The sequence below is a fragment of the Plasmopara halstedii genome (assembly GCF_900000015.1).
Source record: "Plasmopara halstedii genome assembly, contig: Scaffold_614, whole genome shotgun sequence".
NCBI classification, from domain to species: domain Eukaryota; phylum Oomycota; class Peronosporomycetes; order Peronosporales; family Peronosporaceae; genus Plasmopara; species Plasmopara halstedii.
In genome coordinates, this window is record NW_020187532.1 from 856120 (window position 1) to 875162 (window position 19043).

Below are 19043 nucleotides of genomic sequence, written 5' to 3' on the forward strand. Positions count from 1 at the left end.
CTTTCTTCGAGCTGAGGCCTTCAAAACTCACTTGAAAATTAACCGTAATTTTCTTAGCGGTGACCACCGCATCAGTGAGCAAATGAGATAAAGCTGTTGCTAATATTTTGCGCATCCAAAATCACTGAACTTTTCAGCAACACTTTGATTCTACGCGTTGGTAAGCGACCACCAGATGCAACCAAAACTCTAAATGGACGGCCGTTACCCTTCACACTTGGTGTGACCACAAGAAGACCACTTCGATTCGCGTCGTTGACGAAGAACAGCGATCCTTCGAAGGCTAAACCTCATGAGTGGTTGTACCACGACGCCCACAAGATTTATAACTACCCTAGTTGACCGCCCTTCATCTACTGGGTACCGGTGTTTCCCAACTTCTTGTGATATTGATACCACGTGGCCCGGAACCACTACGATGAGAGCTGTATTGTGAAGTTCGTCTCCCAGGTGGACAATCACGGCGGATGCTGAAATCCGTAACAGCGAACTTGCTGCCTTCGGGCAGCCCCCATGATGAGATCCATTGGCTCTAAATTTCCAGAAGAAGCACTCATTGCTTTCATTGCATTGATCGATTGACCACGTGCTTGACGTTGGCAGTATTCCTCACGCAATGCAATCATAATTGCATCTTGCAGAGGCGTTGAACTCTAGCGAAAGAAAATCAGTCTTAGGAGGACCATAAGTGACTACATCCATCGACACAGTGACCATCAGTGCCCCTGGCAGTGGTTCGCTTGCCATACTGAAACATAATCGTACAATATGCTGTTGTCTTGACGGCGCGACAAGAACTTCGACCGTTGTTGAAATGTCACATTCTGCGGAAAGAACATCGAGTCCATGACCCTCTTCAACTCATGCCATGCGGAAAGTAGCCGGGGCAGTTGACATCCCATGCCATCGCCCAATCTCTCGCACGGCATTCAAATGTGACATGGTGAAGGACACTTGACTGCAGTCATCACAAATTCAGGCCATCGCGATAGCGATGCCCGTTTTTACTGCCAAAATGCAAGATTTTCATCTTCGTTTCCGTGAGAGCTGTTCACATTGATTTCACGGGACGTTCCGTGTGTTGCAGCCACTTGTGGTGGAGGTGACGCATCCAGCGTCGGTATGTTCTTGGATAAAGGTCCCAGCGATCATTTCTCCTACCAGAAATAATTGCTAAGCGTTGAGTTATCGCTTCTTGGTCCAATTGGAACATGTAATCGAGTTTTCCGATTGAGGCTTGCAACTTCACCACACACTCCCACCACGGGTGTGTTAGGAACGATTACTTCTCCCTGTTGATTTATCTACCACCTGTGTTGTCCCCATTGTCCATAGATGAATACATCGAAGGAGTCGACTTTGGAATAATAACGAGTGCAACCAAGTGTAAAGGAAATTGCCCGTCCGTCTACACGCACATACTGAAGAAGAATTAAATCGGTTCATACGCTTAACTGCGTGTTACTCGCTTCCAGCGAGCCGTCGAGTTACGCGAAAGGACGAAGTGACATTTATCATGGCCAATAGGCTTTGAACCTTCCCTAGATTGATAAATGCCTAGATATATAATTAATGTTGCTATTACATAAATGTGTGTTGATGTGTAATGCATACCCACACACCTTGACTCTGAGAATCAGGCTAAGCAACGCACAGAGGATGAGTTCAGCGGCCATCTTTATAGTGCCAATTTGAGCACCTCAAGTACCTAGTGCTTACCCTTGCTCCAATCACATAGTGTTTTTTATATTTAAGCTGGTTTGAATGACATCTAATTTACAATCTATAACATTGAAATTTTCATAACTCGTTGCGGAAGAGCACCCCCAGTGTCACAGGTATTCCTTTTTTTCGGATCACAAACAACCCAATACTTAATCACAATGCTTATTGACGGTAATTCACTATGTGCCATAATTGAGTACGTGCTCTGTTATGGTCACGATCTGAACAAAATATTAAATAAATCTATGAATGTAATTAGCTGTAAAGCAATCTAAGTCTTTCATAGTGAACACCTTGACTTTAGAAATCCAGAATCCAAGACATATAGATGGCTGACACTCACAATTCTTCAAGTCAGACGCTCTCCTTCAACAACTTGAAAATGTAGCTGTTCCGCTGAACCCTTGTTAGGCTTGATGTTGCGGTTTAAGATTTGTTCTGGCATTTGAACTTGAAGCCCAACTTTTTTACGTGACAACAATTTGTACGAAAGTTATCCTTCGACAAATACGTAAATGAATATTAACAAATATTAATAATGCGAGGATCTTGTTTTAGTGACGCATAAAGCCGAAGAACAGTTACATTGTGACTTTGACGAGTACTGTGGCATTTATTATTCGCTTCTATGTACTATGTCTCCGACACATGTCATAGGCTCGACATAAAACATTCTCGTGATATGTCAACACTCTGACCTGATTTAAATGATTAAGATGCTCAAAATGACAATTGGCAACGACGACAACAATGTATCACATTAAAACACGTCAACTTCGCCACACAGCTCAACATGTTAGAAACACTGACGCTTCGTTCGCCAGAAACCGCAAGCTAACGTTAGTTTACTTATCGTCAACTTATCCTTCGATCTACAACATGAGATAAATAGCACACTGTCTCTTTTCCACTCTGTTTGATAATAACATTGCTATCTCTATGGGGGAAGGAGAAGGCACTTGTCCTCCAGAGGTTGGGGCATTTCTCATTGCTGTAGGTCAGCTGCAGTGTCCGAACTTTTCAGATCCAACTGATGAGAGTCGAGCGGCGGCACTTTGTGGAGGAACGTTAGCTGTAGCGCTGCTGTTGTATTCAATGCTGCCGTATATAGGAATTAAAAACAGAAAGCGACGTCAGAGTCATCTGAAAGCAAGCAAGGACAGGATACATGCAAGTAAAGACTTTTCTACACCGATGACGTTAGATAGAATATATCGGCAAACATGGGAAGGGTCATTGAATGAAGGGATTGAAGCTGTGGGTGCACATCAAGCAGAGCTTCGAAAGAGACAGTCACACACCACTGAAAGCGCACGATACGATTCTGGAGCGGAACTCTTACTCGTCAAACTCCCTGATTTTAATGGTACGGTCACGCAGCAAGTGTAAATGTAATGTTGGACTGATGTTTGCAATTTTGTATGCAGACGAACGAGGCTGGCGTGACTTTTTTGATTCCAAAATTTATCACGAGAAAGTTCACAGAGAACAACAATCTGTGACGAAACGAGTTTCGAGCATCATTACGCGATGTGACTTGACCCCAAAAGGATCCACTTTTACTACGCGCAGTAAGCTTCGTCATACCAAGTCTACGCCAGTCTTTGTTGTGCCGTCTAGTAAGAAGAGATACGAGACAATCAAAGACAAAATCGATCAAGCAGCGACAGAGGCTGCCATGGATGAAGCCCAAACCTTTTACGAGTTCTGGCAACTATGATGGCTGTTAATAGATTTTACAATTAGTTTAGAAGTGGGCTATGATGTGACTGAAGCATCGGAAAAGACGTTTATATTGGTCGTAAGCTCATTATAAATATACGCGGCGGCTTAAAATACGTTGTCGATCCTTGCTGTTGATGCCCGCTAGTTCACAAATGTAAGCATTAACACTAAGAATAGTGACACGTCCTCTAGACATTGGAGACCAGTAATCACACATGCCAATACGTGACACTCAAAAGAAACAAACTGCTGGCTACCACGTTTCAATTAAGTTGTAGTTGTATTAAGATTGTGTATCAATGATCCAATGCTCATGGCTATTAGCAGTGTATATGTTGCCACTGGGGTTACTTTTAACTGATTTGCCGTTTGCATCGACTTCTGGCCGAAGTGACTTGGAGTCTGGCCCGAATCTCAAATCTCGAGTGCAACAACGACAACACAAGCGCAGTAACGTATTGGTCACGATGCAGTCGAATTTTAAGGACGTTTTTACCAGGTTAAGAGGCCAGAAGTTTCGCTCGCGTGGTCACCGCGTGACGACGCTCAAAGACAATCTTGAAAATTTTGCAATTGCGTCTCAACGTGGTGTGCGCGAGCACTTAAGCAAAGCAAGGGACAAATTCGCAAGGTCTGAGAGCTTCTGGATCACAAATCAAGTATATGTACAGCAGGCGACTCCCGACCTCGTCAAGCAACTTTCAAACTTACCGGGCGTGCAATCCGTAGATTTCGAAATGATTATTCCAGCTTCAACACCAGTGCTTACAACTCAGTCAATGTCTGCTTCAACGTCTGCAGCTCAATGGGGTGTAAGTAAGATTAAAGCTCCAGATGTCTGGGCTACTGGTAACACAGGTCAGGGAGTCGTGATTGGCTCTATCGACACTGGTGTGCGTGGTACTCATGAGGCTCTAGTAAATAACTTTCGAAAAAGCTATGGTTGGTACGATCCTGAAACGAGAGCTCCTACTCCGTATGATTCAACGGGTCATGGAACTCACGTAATGGGCATAATAGCTGGTCAATTTGGCTTTGGTGTGGCACCCAGTGCGACGTGGATCGCATGCAAAGGTTGTCGAGCCCGGGGTTGCTACGGATCGGACCTGTTAGCATGTTTTCAGTTCATGTTGTGTCCCACAACGCCCAGTGGCACTGGAAAGGACTGCTCAAAAGCACCAAATATTGTAAACAATAGTTGGGGTGGTGGGCAAGGTCTGACAATGTTCGATGGAGTCATTCGCGCGTGGCGAGCAGCAGGTATCATTCCAATTGTAGCGGCTGGTAATACTGGTCCTAACTGTGGTACGATAGCATCACCGGGTGATTCAGCTAGTGTCATCACAGTCGGGGCAACTGATATCAATGACGTTTTGGCCTCTTTCAGTAGCAAAGGTCCAACCATAAAGGGGTTACGAAAACCTGATGTTGCAGCGCCAGGAGCTTTAATCTTGTCGTCATGCTGGACAGATGATTCATCATACTGCTTTAAGTCCGGTTCGAGCATGGCGGCGCCTCATGTGGCTGGTGCCATCGCTTTATTTTTAAGTGCCAACCCTGGAACTTCTTATGATAAAATCAAAGAACTTTTGCAATCTCGATCGGTCACTACTTCGCTAACAACCCCGACAGGTTTTACGTGTGGTAAGACTCACGATCGAAGCTTCCCTAATAATCAGTATGGATATGGTCGAGTTGATATTTTTAATACCCTGCGCTAAATAAAAACAATTAATATTTCTTAAAAGGGCTATAATATACTTTATCATTACAGCAAGGCTTCTGATAACGTATGAGCAAGGCTACTAGTAAAGTATCATGTCGTTACCACATATTAAGTTGCTGCAACTTTCGCGCGCTTGTAGATCGCATACTCTGCGTACTTGACATACTGTGGCGTAAGGATCGGGATGTAAAACGATCGATATGGTGATTTTGAACGTTCTGCGTCAAGAAATGGCTCCGAATACACAAGTGTCCATGATGAAGGTTCAGTCCAGAATTTGAACTCTGATTGATCTGGTAAATTTAAATCAACCACGTAATCACAAGTGTCTAATAGGACATAACGACTTGGTTCTTCTTGGTTTCGATCATTCATCGCAGCAGGTATGACCGACGTGCCGAGATAATGTTGCTCGAAAGCTTTTGGCAATTGACCAGAGAATGAAGTTTTGACAAAGTTCACTTGGGTCGAGTTTGACGGAATAAAAAAGTTAGTTGGGAAACGATACCACTCCTTTAGAAGACATAAATTGACAGATTGGGTTGCAGTATCATGAGCAATTTGTAGCTTTCCGTTCTCTGGATTTGGCAAGACGCTGGCGTATAAATGCTCGTAAACGCGAAGCGGAGCGCTGAAATTGACAATGTTGCTTACGATGCGAGAACCAGAGAGCAACGCGTACACGCTCAATGTGCACATCACAAATACGTTTGGTATTCCGGTATGCAGAGTTGGTACACGGCTGAAGACATTTTTAAGTCGATACACCACTGCGCTAAGTGTGCTAGCAGCAGCCAGACAAATAAGTGGATAGATAGGAGACAAAAATCGCTCCTCCTTGTGTGCTTGATTGAACATAATAACCAACCAGACGTACATTGGCGACAAATATAACAGCAATTGAACCTTGATCGTTTTATTATGACCAGGTAATGTGAGAATAAATAACGCAGCAGGTGCAGCGAGGAGAGCCACGATGTTAAAGTTAAGTGCCAAATTCAGGAGGTAGAAACTTAGCGGCTCTGTGCCGTAAAGCGTGGAATCCGTCTCGCTACTTAAAACGTTGTATACAATGAGATTCCACGCTGGCAGTACCCACCGTTGGTAGTAATAGAAATTAACCAACAACTCGACAGCCAGCACTGCTCCTCCTATTACTCCACCAACATATACACTCTTAAATATTCCTCGCGTATAAAGCGTTTCCAGTGCGAATGGGATAAAGAGCACACCAACATAGGGCCATCCACAAAGCACAGCCACAACGCCCCAAAAAAGCGCCAGGTAGTGTTTTTGGTCCATCCACGCACTACTGAATAATAGGACTAACATCATAGAGAAAGAACTTGGAAGGAAGGCTGTGCTGGCGTGAAAGATACCGACATTAAAGAATAAAATGAAGAGTAAATAGCGCGCTGTGCGGCGTCCAAATCGTCGACTGATTGACTGATAAAATAGTGCCTCCGCATAGGCTGAGATCAAACCCAACGTTGCACGCAGTCCATAAAACAGCATGAGCTTCTGACCAGGTAATAGTCCGAGTGTAAATCCAAAAGCCGCAAGCTTCACTATTACATAGTGCAGTAATAGATATGCGTAGGAGCGTAAAGCATAGACAGGGGAATACTCCCATGTCTGAAAACCGAAGCGGTAGAGCAGATAGTGGAGAGGTTCCCAATAGTTGAATGTTTCGTCACAATCCGCAATTGGGCTCAGTAAAGCGGACACAGTACGCGGAAGTATAAGAAATGACAATGAGGTTTGCATCGATGGAAGCCAGAGCCGATGTTCATCTTGCTTAGAATCATACGCCTGTGCATCGACAGCCGCAGAGGCTTTAGCCTTGGACTTGGTATCACGTCGACCAGGCATTTACCTTGATATGATGTAAGGAACACTATATGATGTGCTGATTAAGTGGCCACTGTTTTTGTTGGCGTCTTGCCTGACGAAACTTAAATGGTAGTTTTAAGAGTTTAATCCTGCCGCAACCGACTCTCGTTATCTCTTTCGAATATGAAGCCACGTCAGGTGTCCCGGAATTTTTATGAAGCATTTCTGGATGATCTCGCTGAATTACGAAATCGTACCGATTGGCTTGAAAAACCTAAGCAGTTTAGGAATCGGATTGCTTCTCAAGATCAAAAAGTATCTCATTGATAGATATAATTAAGAAGTTGCTTTGTCGTCAACAGACAACCCCGCAGCCAATTGGCTCCAAAATGCGAGATTGTAGAGCGATTGGCCCCCAGACAGCAAGGAGGTACTTTCTAATGTATTGAATGTAATGCCGCTTATTTTCTAGCTAGGACTGTAAACGATTTAATGTAACGAGGTCGCAACCAATCTTAAAAAATGTAAATCTGCTTAAGTACGTAGGCTACAGGTATTCAATGGCCACTTGATTTTATTTGTGGTCCAAAGGCTCTAAAGACATTTCGTTGTGCTTATCAGCCATATGATACACACTCGAAGCTTGACGGCAAATTGATACAAGATAAAATTTTTATCTTGCTGCGAAATGTAGACAGGAAGCAATTTTGCTTCAAAATATAGCTTTTCACTTTGCTACGAAGTGTAGTCGGACTGCAAGATAGCTTCGGAATGAACCCACAATTTTGTTACAAAGTGTAAGCGAAATAGTCATAGCGATACAACTAATATCTTTAACTAGACGAGAGCCACCTTTGTGGTTGTGCCAAGGATATACGTGGATTAAATAAATCGTGAAGAAATTGGGATCAAGCATTTTGGAAGAGCAATACGTTGTTCAACGCGAGCTGAATAATTATCCCCATGACTGGAAATAAGCCGCGGTATTGCTTTGGAGAATATTCTCACCACATGATTGACGTGTGTTCGACATGTGGCTCGAATGTCAAATCAAATCAACGATCATCAACGGCTTCCTTAGCGGTAATTTTGTCATGGAACAGCCTGGATATATCTTCACTGGCAATGTTGCCGCTAACAGCGGCGACATATGCCGTCTTTTTCAGACACCGCGTTGTACATAAAATGGCGAATCGGCCTCAGATACACGCAGCGAGAGTTTATCGCGTTGATGCGATTCACACGTTCGTAAACACAAAGTGCTTATCCTCTATTACATGCTGAACCTTCAATACAAAGCGCTCGGAAAATAGTTTTCTTTTTTGTTTCCGAGGTGGCGACCGAACAGGGAATCATGTACGTTGTTCAATACTCCGCACATGACGTCCTCATTGATTTACCACCACATATTAAGTTTCAAGTGGGTCGGTGGTACTATATTACAGCGCGTTTTTGATGAGGAATGACAGTGTGAACGTGCGATTAAATGCTACATTTTTGCATCTGACCTACGATGTATATTTTTCTCATTACCCGCAACGTATGCATTGCGACATGCAACAAATATATTTGAGCGACGCAAAAAGGCGCATTCGCCGCCACATCAAACCAACCCGATTTGTAACCCGCCTCAAAGGTATACCAGCAAAGACGCATGAACATTAAGCCACTCACTGTAAGCGTTGTGATGGCGACGTCGCTGTGCGACGCGACGCAAAATTTGTGTTTAAGGGTAAACTTTATAGCAAATATCATAAGCTGAATGTTTCTGCTATGACACTTTGCGATAACGAGACCTAAATGTGGTTTCACATCCATGCCTATTGTAATCTGTTTGGCGCTAAGCGAAGCCTATTGCAAAGTTCCAAGCGCTACAGATGACAGAAAACGGTCGATCTGGATTTGAAGAGCAGTATTAGTGGCATGTATAATCCTTTACCTCTAAGACATTAAACATTCTCTTCTGCTGCACCCCAGCGCCAGTTGACCACGCTGTTACGAGGTTTTGATGGGGGCATGCAATATCAGAATAATTTGCAAAATGCGTTTGTATGTAGGAGGAGAGGCTCATTTACTTTCCTGAATTCTTTGAGACAGTGGCATTAGCCGATCTAGACGGTTGTACTTTTTGCAAGATTTGCCGCCCGAACGCTTTTTCCTATCACCCCAGTAAGTGAACTCATTAAACTCATCCATGTAATGTCAGCCTGATTAAGCGCATACACCCGGAGCATACTCGCAAGTTTTTTGTGTAAGAAATACACGTTAAAATCCTGTGCTTTGTACGATAACGAACGAATATGTCGTTGTACAAGTGATTGTAGGAAATGCGAGGTCAGGTCCCACACCAGCGCTTAATTGTATTCATCAACTAAGACAATAGCGCTGGTGCAGCCGACCTTGACGCTACATCATGTTTTAGCGTTTGAACGAATTTGAGGTTGTATTTAGCTGACAAATACATGCATAACTCGCCACAAACCGTTTGTTAGCTTCTCAGAGACGAAAACTCAGCTTAAAGTGGGACATTTAATTTAGTAAAGCCCCCGGTAGAAAGCCTATCTGGTCTAATACGGCTTCTTCGGTGGAGCAACTATCGCGTAACACATTACTATGTCCTAGGAATCAGATACAACTAATGGCGCGCTCCCCGATTTATTTTCGACCCGCCAGGGTAATTATGGTCAGAAGATTTAAATGATCCGAACGAAATATTGTGCATCTTTTCGCGCTCAGTCTGTAGCAAATGCCGTTGATGTTTCGTGAGGATCGACTGCTTGGCATGGTGGTCGCACCACACGGTATTGCTTGCTGACACATTCAAACTGAAACATCACGACAAAAATGGAAGACTGTTCATGATGTCAGTAGCTCGGCGCCGTTTTTTCTCGCGACTCGAATACACCTTACTCCACAGAGTATTGTATTTTAGGCCGCAGTGCTATGCCACCCTGAATCGTCTTCACAGGACTCGTCTTCACAGGATAAATCCTAGATTCCGTAAAACAGATTCGCTTCACTGGTCTACACGGTGAGCACGTCTCACGGTAGTGCTGACTCAGCAATGACATTATATAAATATATGGTTAAGTCATCTTTATCAAAGTTGACTGACAATTGCCTTAGCACTCGGTTTTGGCACGATGAGCTCGATACACAGCTGCTTTTACCCGCCAGACTCCGGATCCCCATACGATTGCTATAAGCCGTCCTGCCAGAAACATACCTTGAAGACCACAAATATCAGATATTTTATCGGAGCTGAGCGGTAAAGATCGTAACTTGCCGCTTCTGCCCAATCTGGTCAGGACACTTTGCAATATAAATTTTGTACAGCTTCATATCTTCTGCGCAAACAAATGTAGCTTCATACACGCGCCAAACGAGCTTCTGCTCACTAGCAGAGGTCAGATCATGTCTCGTAAACATCCACTAAGATAACTAAGATAAAGCGCGTGACACGCACTATGGAACTTTCAGTTAGTCCATAGCTCATGACATGCAAGTCGCTCAGCCTTGGATGAAATTGTATCCTGAAACTAAATTTATGGCGTGATCACGTTCGACACCGTCAACGTCCTAACGATGATAGGAAGGTTTCAGTGTAGCTTAGATACTTAATGTATCTAAGCTATATCTCGTCACACTCGGGCATTGCTGTAGACAACCAAAAGACTGGATGTGAGCTAAATTTCTCCAAGAAAGAGACACTCTTCAAAATTGAACTCAAGCTTTACAAGATACAATTGAGCCCAGTACTTTCCAGAATATGCCACCCTGCAGCTGCCGGAACTCGACGTTCCAGCGAAGATTTGACTCTACAACACTGAGAACCTGAACCTTCATAGTTTTGGTTGAGAAGGTAGAGGTGCGCATTGCGCCGATTTTTGAAGCTGCCCTCAAACGTAACATCCAGTAGTACCGCGGCACTGCTTAGCATGGGCGCAGAGCTGAGGTCTATTGCGCATGTTATCTTCTTTTCTTCGATAGGGTTGGAAGGCACTCTGGTTAAAATTCAACTTTTAAAGCTTCTCCAAGGAGGTAAGACGGACGCAAAATGTCTCTGCGCGAGCCGCACCTATCTTAAGCGTAAAAAGGTCACTTTCGCTGTGATTGGCGAAATCGACAGAGGTTTACTCGGGTCTGAGTTTGCGAAAGTAGCTGCAAGCCCTAGACCTCAGGCTGAATATTAGTTGCTGTTTACCTGAGACGTTCCTTTTTAGCACTATACGAGAATAGGCAGCGTTTCAAAACATGACTGTTTACTTGAGACGTTCCTTTTTAGCACTATACGAGAATAGGCAGCGTTTTAAAACATGACTGTTTACTTGTCCTGGAGGTTTTCGAATTACACAGCAGTAATTGTTTGGTCATCAGACTTGTCATCATATACTTTTCGAGTCGTACTGTGATCGCACATGAATCCTCGCGCACAAAGTGATTGTGAATGTTGATTTAATTGGTGCGCCTAGCGCGAAAAACTATGTTTGCTTACAAACGTTTCAAATCTCCTCATTTTGTTTTGTCTAGCACAAGCCAAAATGCTTCTATGTCGTGTACTTCGGCTCGTTCGAAGAGCGGTATCATCGTGCACAATGTTTTGCTTCGTCAACTGATATCATCATAAAAGCATTGTCACTTGTACTGCATCGAGTTTTGACATCACCAAACCAAAATACATATGAGTAGCCTTGTGTTTATACTCCAATCGTTGCTTAACACCATTTAATAGTTTGTCATACGTCCATGTGCTTTGAATATAAGGAACCATCCGTTGAGTATTTGTTGGTGCGGAACAAAGTCCACTGCGTACTCAAGGAAAACGATCAATTCAGCATCGAGGTCCGGTCGGTTTTCAACCATAAAGTATATCAAGCAACCGGCTGCAATCCGATTCGGCACGCTAGCCATATTTTCTCTGTGTTTGCATCCCTCTTCGCACATGGCTTTGGGCTGTTGAAGTTTTGAGGTGCTGGATTTACACAAACCAAACAGCAAAACGCTGAAAGAGAATCGATACTCGTAAGTGGACGAGATAATAAATTTGATGCTGTCCACGTTGTGGGCTTTGTGCTAAGAATGCTACCCTCTGCGATGGGTTCTAGCAACGTGGCTTAATGGAGGAAGGTGTTTGCAAAACCAAAATGCGATCGCTGGTTCAATTTCCATGAATAACCCTTCACATCGATTGCCAAGTTTTCAGCAATCAGGACTCCGCTCAGTTTGGTAGCCAAGTACATTCAAAGGTGTATCAAATGGTTGTGATGATGGTGATCACGCATGGTCGATTTGACGAAGGCATCTGATTGATGCAACGGGATGGCTACATTGATGAGGAGCACAGAATAACACAGCCATCTCTTGCCCTCGCTTCAATGGCAAAGCAGCCGCCGCGGATATAGATTTCAGACTATTGCCATCTTAATAGTAAAATTGGGTTTTATGAAGTGCGAGACCGACCACTGCACCTACATCAATTATGATATCCAAGGTATCATCTTTATAGCTTCCCACGTCGCGAAACTGGTCATTGCAAGTAATAATAACAATGTTTCTAAGTCAACAAATTATGTACTTAGTTAAGGATTCGTCATGCAAGACTTAATTTAGGTGTTTGGTATGAATAACAGTAATCGTGTCTGAAAACCTCAACACCCCAGCAATTATGTCATCTGATGTCGTGTAACCAAATTAGATTTCAAAGCCACATTCAGAGTCATTGCCTTCGGCTTCACAATCATTCTCGTCAGGTAAAGCTCAGTTTTTTTACACCTTTGTCGTCCACGCTACAACCTCATTTTTTACGTAGCCGTCTTTTTCAGCGAAGTGTTTGCTGCTCACTGGCATACATCGGTTTTGCATAAGATTCCCTTTCTCGCGCTCTGAGCCCCCGTAAAACACACATATCTGCTCAATCATATGACGTGGCGAGTTTTTTGTGTCGGGTCTGTACAAGGGTATGGCAGTAGATCACATTCAGGATAATCAGTAATGGTTTCTCGCCTGTGGTGATCTGCTGTAGCTGTTGATAGTTGTGGGGCAACGATTGCGCGGAGCGTAGACGCCATTACAGCCTCACCCCAGTGCAATTTGGCCAAGCGTGTATGCGTCAACACGCAACGTGCAAATTCCCCAGAGTACGGCTCATCTGCTTATCAATGCCGTATAGCAAAGGTCTGTGCCGGAGTACTACTTTCCGCTCGCTACCTTGACGCTTGCAAAGCTTAGCCATTTCACCCGACGTGTATACGCCACTGTTGTCACGTTGAAGACCCCCAACTTCGTTGTCTGTCTGTTTCTGCAATTATTTGAGTCATCAATTCCAAGATGCAGAGAAGAGTTCCCCAGGTCATGACAAGGAGCTGCTCGCAATAACGTATGCTTTGGACAGCTATAAAGTGCATCTGTTTGGTACAAAGTCGTTTGAAAATTATAGAGATCATGCGTGTTTGTATTGTCTCCACATCGCTCGTAAGAAAAGCAAGATAGCTGGTGCTTTCTTTCGAGTAAACAGTTGAGATTATGTACAATTGGATCGGCTTGATGTGGTGGCGAATGCACTGTTGTGTTTCTCAGTCTTTGCTGTATGATGGCGACATCTCCAATCGAAAGAGATATATACAGCGTACAAATCAGATGCAACTGATACTGCGCTGCTGAGAACTTTGGGATGCAAGGAGTCTATAGATTTACATATTGCTTTATTCAGCGCTATGTTTTACCCCAAAGCTTGTCGTATAACAGCACTGACCCACATGACACTCTGCATTTAATTGAGCCTTCAGGCGAGGAAATCAAATACAGAATATTGTAAGATGCATATGATATCCCTCAGATGTCTACATCGGAAGAGAATATTTAATTGCGTGTTGAGTGTTGTGTATTGGTGACCTAAATCGTATCAGCGGATAAAAAAATTGTGCGAGCGTGCAACGGTGTCGACGCAGTAGATCGTCTCCATCAACGGTATCTTAGAAAAGTCGCGTCCTATGTTTCAGTATTGTATTCTTTCTAAACCGTCGAATCAAGATATTACATCTCACTTTGACTACGGTATGGGACCGATGAAGCTATTCTACGGCAAAGGGTATCGCCAACTTGATTTGCCAGTGCTCGTTGTATTGGATACAGATCCGCGCTGCTTCGCAAAGTTTGGCAAACGTAGCTCCAAATGCTTGGCACCCGATAAATAAAGTAAAATGCCGCCTGTTCTTAGACAAATGTTCAGATAAAACGTTCGAAGTTCTTTGGAAGGGATATCCCTGAAAAACTATGCGGAGAGACTGCAGTTCTGGAGCAGTTGCTCCCACTTATGAAGCTTACGCTGAATAGCGTAGTCTATCCCTTTCAGTATCTACACCATTTAAATAATTGTCAAAATCTCAGGTGCTTGATACCTCCATTACAGGGGTTCTGATCTTAGTGGATAGGTGTGTTGACAGTGGTGTTGAATAGTTTCGGCTTGCGAATATTAGCCAGGCCAAACGTCAAGGCAAATTCAGCATTTTTTCTTTATTAATATTGAGCGTCAAACGTAGGGTGCGAGACGCTGTTGCTGAGTACCAACACAAACATCAACATCATTTTGATGCCATGGTGGCGAAACCACGCAACAATATACAGTGATCCAAAGGGTTTTATAATTGATCTACACAAGCAGTGTCGGCATTTTTAAGACTATATTACGACCAACATTGAATCGATAAGGGTCGTAGCAAAAAAAGGATTGGGTGATACTATACCGTTGCGAAAAGATTGCGAGTTAATTTTGTAATCTTCGTGGCATTTTCAGAACCTCACTAGTCCCTCGCTAGTTGAATTGAAAAGCTCCGTTGTCGCACTCCACCATCGCCTATAGCCGAGCTATCCTTTGTTCCAAGGCAGCAGCATTGCTTCAGGCCACTGAGTGCTCCAAGCCACGCAGTGCCATGGCAAAATTTAGAGTGTCTCAGAGATCCGGCTTATTTTAAGCTCGGATGTACGCTGTGTGAGCCGATGTGCTACCACAACCAAGAAAGCTAGCCAAATAAAGAATGATCCTCGCCGGCGCAGTTCGATAAGCAAGGTGCGGCCATATACAGAGTTTTTGGTTGACTGGAAAGTCTCAAGGGCTATCACTAGAGCCTGATAAATTGGAAGACAAGCCAGTCTTCTGAAAAAACATGGGAGTTTGAGATCCCAATTTTGAAATATTGCCCTGATGCCGTGGCGGCTTATCATCTGATGCACTCAAAGATTTTGGCATACTTGAAAACAACGCAGGGTCACCTGCCGCAGCACGACTTCTGCTTAAGGAAAGCGAGCAGCAAAGTGGTAAAAAGATGCGTGGTTGTTGGTCTCTACAGCTGCCTCATGGAGAGAAGCGGGGCTGTACACAACAGGAGCTGGATTCAACCGGTGTCACCTCGAGGTTCTTGTTTAAGCTTTGTGAATTCAAGCGTGTGACGACGCCCTTGGCAAAAGTCTACTTTTCAGCAACCTATCTTGTAAAGCCTTAAGACGAGTACGGTGGCTTATCTTCATCATGCATTCGGTGAGCTGAGGCATATACTCAGCGGAACATTTGCCAGTTTTTAGTTCCGCAGTTTCATCACCATCGATGTTAAGGTTCCCTTTCGTTGCTAACTCTAATTTTGTCAATTGCGCGCGCAATGAGTCTCTCTCGAACGATTTTTGCCAGGGCGGTTATATCTTGTGATTATTGATAGTGCTCAAAGTGACAATCTCGCACGCGTTTTGCTCGTGGTGTGATCAAAAATCCCAGACGCATGGGCATGCAAAGGCCGCACGAGCGCGGGAACGACTATAAACAGCTCCAATCAAATCCTTTTCAGCCACTTTCGACTTTAAATTAAAGCAGATTGCCGACACAAAATGAGGCTTCTCGTTAATTCATGCTACGAAATTGCGTCTGCTGGTGCAAGCTGGCAAATCTATGTAGACCACATATATTGCTAAAACCTGTTCCTAGGTTGTGTGCGACATGTTGTGAGGAGGTGTTCATAAGCTCACCCAACTTTGTTTCCTCTGCCAACAATCGTACCTTTTCTTCAGCGGATTTGGTGACGTTAATTAATAATAGTATCTTTCTCTGCCGCCACCAATGTTACTGAGTCAAAGATGTTAGGGGTATAAGCTGGAATCAACACAGCAATTCGATGCGCTAGCCACTTTAACCTTGTCAGTACAATTCAGCGCACACTAAGCTTTAAACAAATTCCATTTGCTTCAGGAAACACTGATCGCGCTCGACAGTGACCAGGTCGATATAGTCAGAGCAGTTTCTACAAAAGAATGACTGCGCGTAAGCTTTGCATTATGCCATACGGTCGAAAGAAGATCATTCAATCTCCCGTGTGGTGTTGACATCTGCACTATCTGTACCGACCGAAATAATTCAGCGATAAACACGCTCGGAGGCAAGACTGCCCTGTAATTCCTCAAATTGTGTTGTGCGCGTCGCATCCGAGTTGATCAGCCAATCGTGACAAAGCATGGTAGAACTACCGGTACGACCAATAAAAGTAGAAAATTCACCTGAGCGGTGTTAACTCTGCACGATATTCGCCCGTTGTTGCCTCTGCCGTCACCCAGTTTCAAAAATATACTTTAAGCACTTTGTAATTCCATTCCACAGCTGCACCAATAACTTGTAGCTTTTGCTCACGCTTGTTGTTCTTGCTTCATCTACTTTCAACCGACACAATCGCTTGACATTGACAGCGCGCGGCATAAAAATTTGGTCCATGCGCTTCATGTCACAAGATCCGATGTTAGCGAGTCTGCTGTCGAATCCAAAGTCGTTATCAGGAGCTGGCACAACTCGCTGATAAATGTGAGAAGCGTAGACTGGAGATTTCTACCCAATAAGCTATTCCGCCAGTATCATAATCTTACGCTCTACCTTAATTCATCATTTTCGCAAAGAGGTGTCGACGTTGATAGAGCTGGTTGGCTTTATCCTTTTCTCGAAGTGGGACTCCAATTGTGACCATGCATCATACTCACCATCAGGACTAAAAGCAACGACGAAAGCTCTATTGATGAGTGGACGGTCGCCATAGCACTACATATTTTCCTATTGTGCGCCATCAGCTTGGCTCGAGGGGCAGTGCTTAAGCTTAACTTGCCCATATTTCCACCAGGCCACGTTCCTCGAGCACCATGTGTGTGCAGGTTCGTACCGATCAAACTAATTGCTGCGGCTGAGGCAAAATATATTCATCGAAAGGGCGGAGTCGTAATCGAAGGCAGAAATTGCGGGGCTAGACTCATAACCCGATTGATAGGTCGCTTGCGCAGTAAGGATGCAAACTTTTTTGGCAACTTTTACTTAATATTCGTCGTCTGCTCTTATTTAACTTCCTGTCTTCTGCTGACAAATCGGTCTCTGACCAGTATACTATCGCAGCTCGTGGCAATAAAGGAATGGTGATTGTTACCACTTTCGACAGAAGGTCTACCGCTTTAGCGGCAAAAAGTACTCGCATCTTCTGGATGTACCACCTTCTCTCACCTTTCTTGATGAAATACATGACGTTAAATTTCCAATACTTGCTTGACTACGCGGTGCGATTTCGCGGCATATATTGCTTCAATCTTCCTACGGTGGGAACGATTTGTCTTGGGAGGTACTTGTTATCGGCTACATCAAGCAACTACATGAAAATACATCTATGTACGCTCTACGCGCGTTATGGGAAATATATAGCGAAGGGATTGTAGTATCGTGTTCACATGCATATGCGGTCTATTTTATGAAGTCACAATCTTACTGCTTGAATAGAGTGTGTTACTACATGGAAAGTTTTATTGGTGATGAGACCGAAGTGTCTCTAACTTTCAAAGTGGGCAGGTCAATTCTGCTCGGATTCTGACAGATAAGTTCAACTTTAAGCGACCAGAATTTCAAGACCCGAGCTTTCAAGATCTGCATAAGTTAAAGCTTACGTTTAACCTAAGTTCACTCTATTCAGACTGGCGGGAATCCAATGGCTTATCCGTAAAACTTGAAGGAGTCCTTGGAGTGTCTGACATGTAGCTCTGGAAATCGTTAGCTTATTTTACTTCACTTCTTGATTTGCCTATGAGCCTCAAGTTGTTTTTCTTTCTGAGATGTTCTTCACCCACCCCGTTAGGTGTGTATTGTCGTTGAGGGGCTGTTGTGAGCAGCGCACTCTTACAGCGCTGCACGTAAGCGTACGTGGCCTTGTAGATCAAGAGCTCGGACGCCCAATACCATGGATCCTACGGTAGAATCTATTCATTATCTCACCCGAACCCGGTTGGGGCGCTACTAGACATGGGTCACCATCACATTCACAAAAGCCGTTAAGCAATTTGAAAGAATTGCCTCCGTGCAGAGGGGCTGCCGTAGCTTAGCACTTGAGGAAGTGTACTTTAGGTCACCGACCTTTTGTTCTTTACAAAAACCAAGTATGAGTCAGTGGATCGCAATCCGCTCACTCCAAGAGTAAGTATTGCCTTCACAAGGCTAATTCGCTCTTCGGCTTAAAATCCAAAACTGATTTTTATTTATTTTATTATCCTAATTTTAAAACTTTCGATTTTCAAAAATACACTAGATGTATATAGTAAAATCAAAATACATGCGTAACTACTGGCTACCTAGCCACATACCGTATTCTTGTTTGGGTGTGGTCAACCATGCACATCTCGTGTGATACACACTCCTGTTACCAGGGTACGTGTAATCCCGTTACACTCTCCCCCATCAAGATTGAGAGCATTTACAGTTCTAATCGATTATTGCCTCAACGAGGCTCGCGTGTCCGTTAGACACTGCAACTCAATTTGTTGGAATTTAACAACTTCCGTGCTCAATAAGCCCTGTGTCCACGACACGAAAATCACTAAGTCTCGCTGATTCTGACAGCGAGCACGGGCAGAGCCCAACTTCGTCTCCCGCACGCGGTGCGATGTCGGACAATGCGTCCGCGTCACCGGGAGATGTATATCCTAGGCTCGATGAGCACGAGCGTCGCGCTTTGCGCACGCTATCAATGACGAGTGA

The 19043-nt window shown here is 44.0% G+C and overlaps 4 protein-coding genes across 4 annotated transcripts; 2 read left to right on the top strand and 2 right to left on the bottom strand.

Moving 5' to 3' along the window:
* Positions 1 to 2664: 2664 nt before the first annotated feature.
* PHALS_12205 (uncharacterized protein) lies at positions 2665 to 3445 on the top strand (the record flags this gene model as incomplete). The annotated part of the gene is made up of 2 exons (XM_024727710.1): positions 2665 to 3091; positions 3153 to 3445. The coding sequence occupies 2 exons, from the start codon at positions 2665 to 2667 to the stop codon at positions 3443 to 3445; spliced, it is 720 nt and encodes a 239-aa protein (XP_024578260.1).
* Positions 3446 to 3749: 304 nt separating this feature from the next.
* On the top strand, positions 3750 to 5171 carry PHALS_12206 (subtilisin serine protease; the record flags this gene model as incomplete). The annotated part of the gene is made up of 2 exons (XM_024727711.1): positions 3750 to 4710; positions 4765 to 5171. The coding sequence occupies 2 exons, from the start codon at positions 3750 to 3752 to the stop codon at positions 5169 to 5171; spliced, it is 1368 nt and encodes a 455-aa protein (XP_024578261.1).
* A 113-nt stretch (positions 5172 to 5284) lies between these two features.
* Positions 5285 to 7048, bottom strand: PHALS_12207 (alpha mannosyltransferase; the record flags this gene model as incomplete). Its single annotated transcript, XM_024727712.1, has 1 exon — positions 5285 to 7048. The coding sequence occupies one exon, from the start codon at positions 7046 to 7048 to the stop codon at positions 5285 to 5287; it is 1764 nt and encodes a 587-aa protein (XP_024578262.1).
* A 5382-nt stretch (positions 7049 to 12430) lies between these two features.
* On the bottom strand, positions 12431 to 12928 carry PHALS_12208 (uncharacterized protein; the record flags this gene model as incomplete). Its single annotated transcript, XM_024727713.1, has 2 exons — positions 12431 to 12532; positions 12782 to 12928. 2 exons carry the CDS (start codon positions 12926 to 12928, stop codon positions 12431 to 12433), a joined length of 249 nt encoding a protein of 82 aa, XP_024578263.1.
* Positions 12929 to 19043: the final 6115 nt, after the last annotated feature.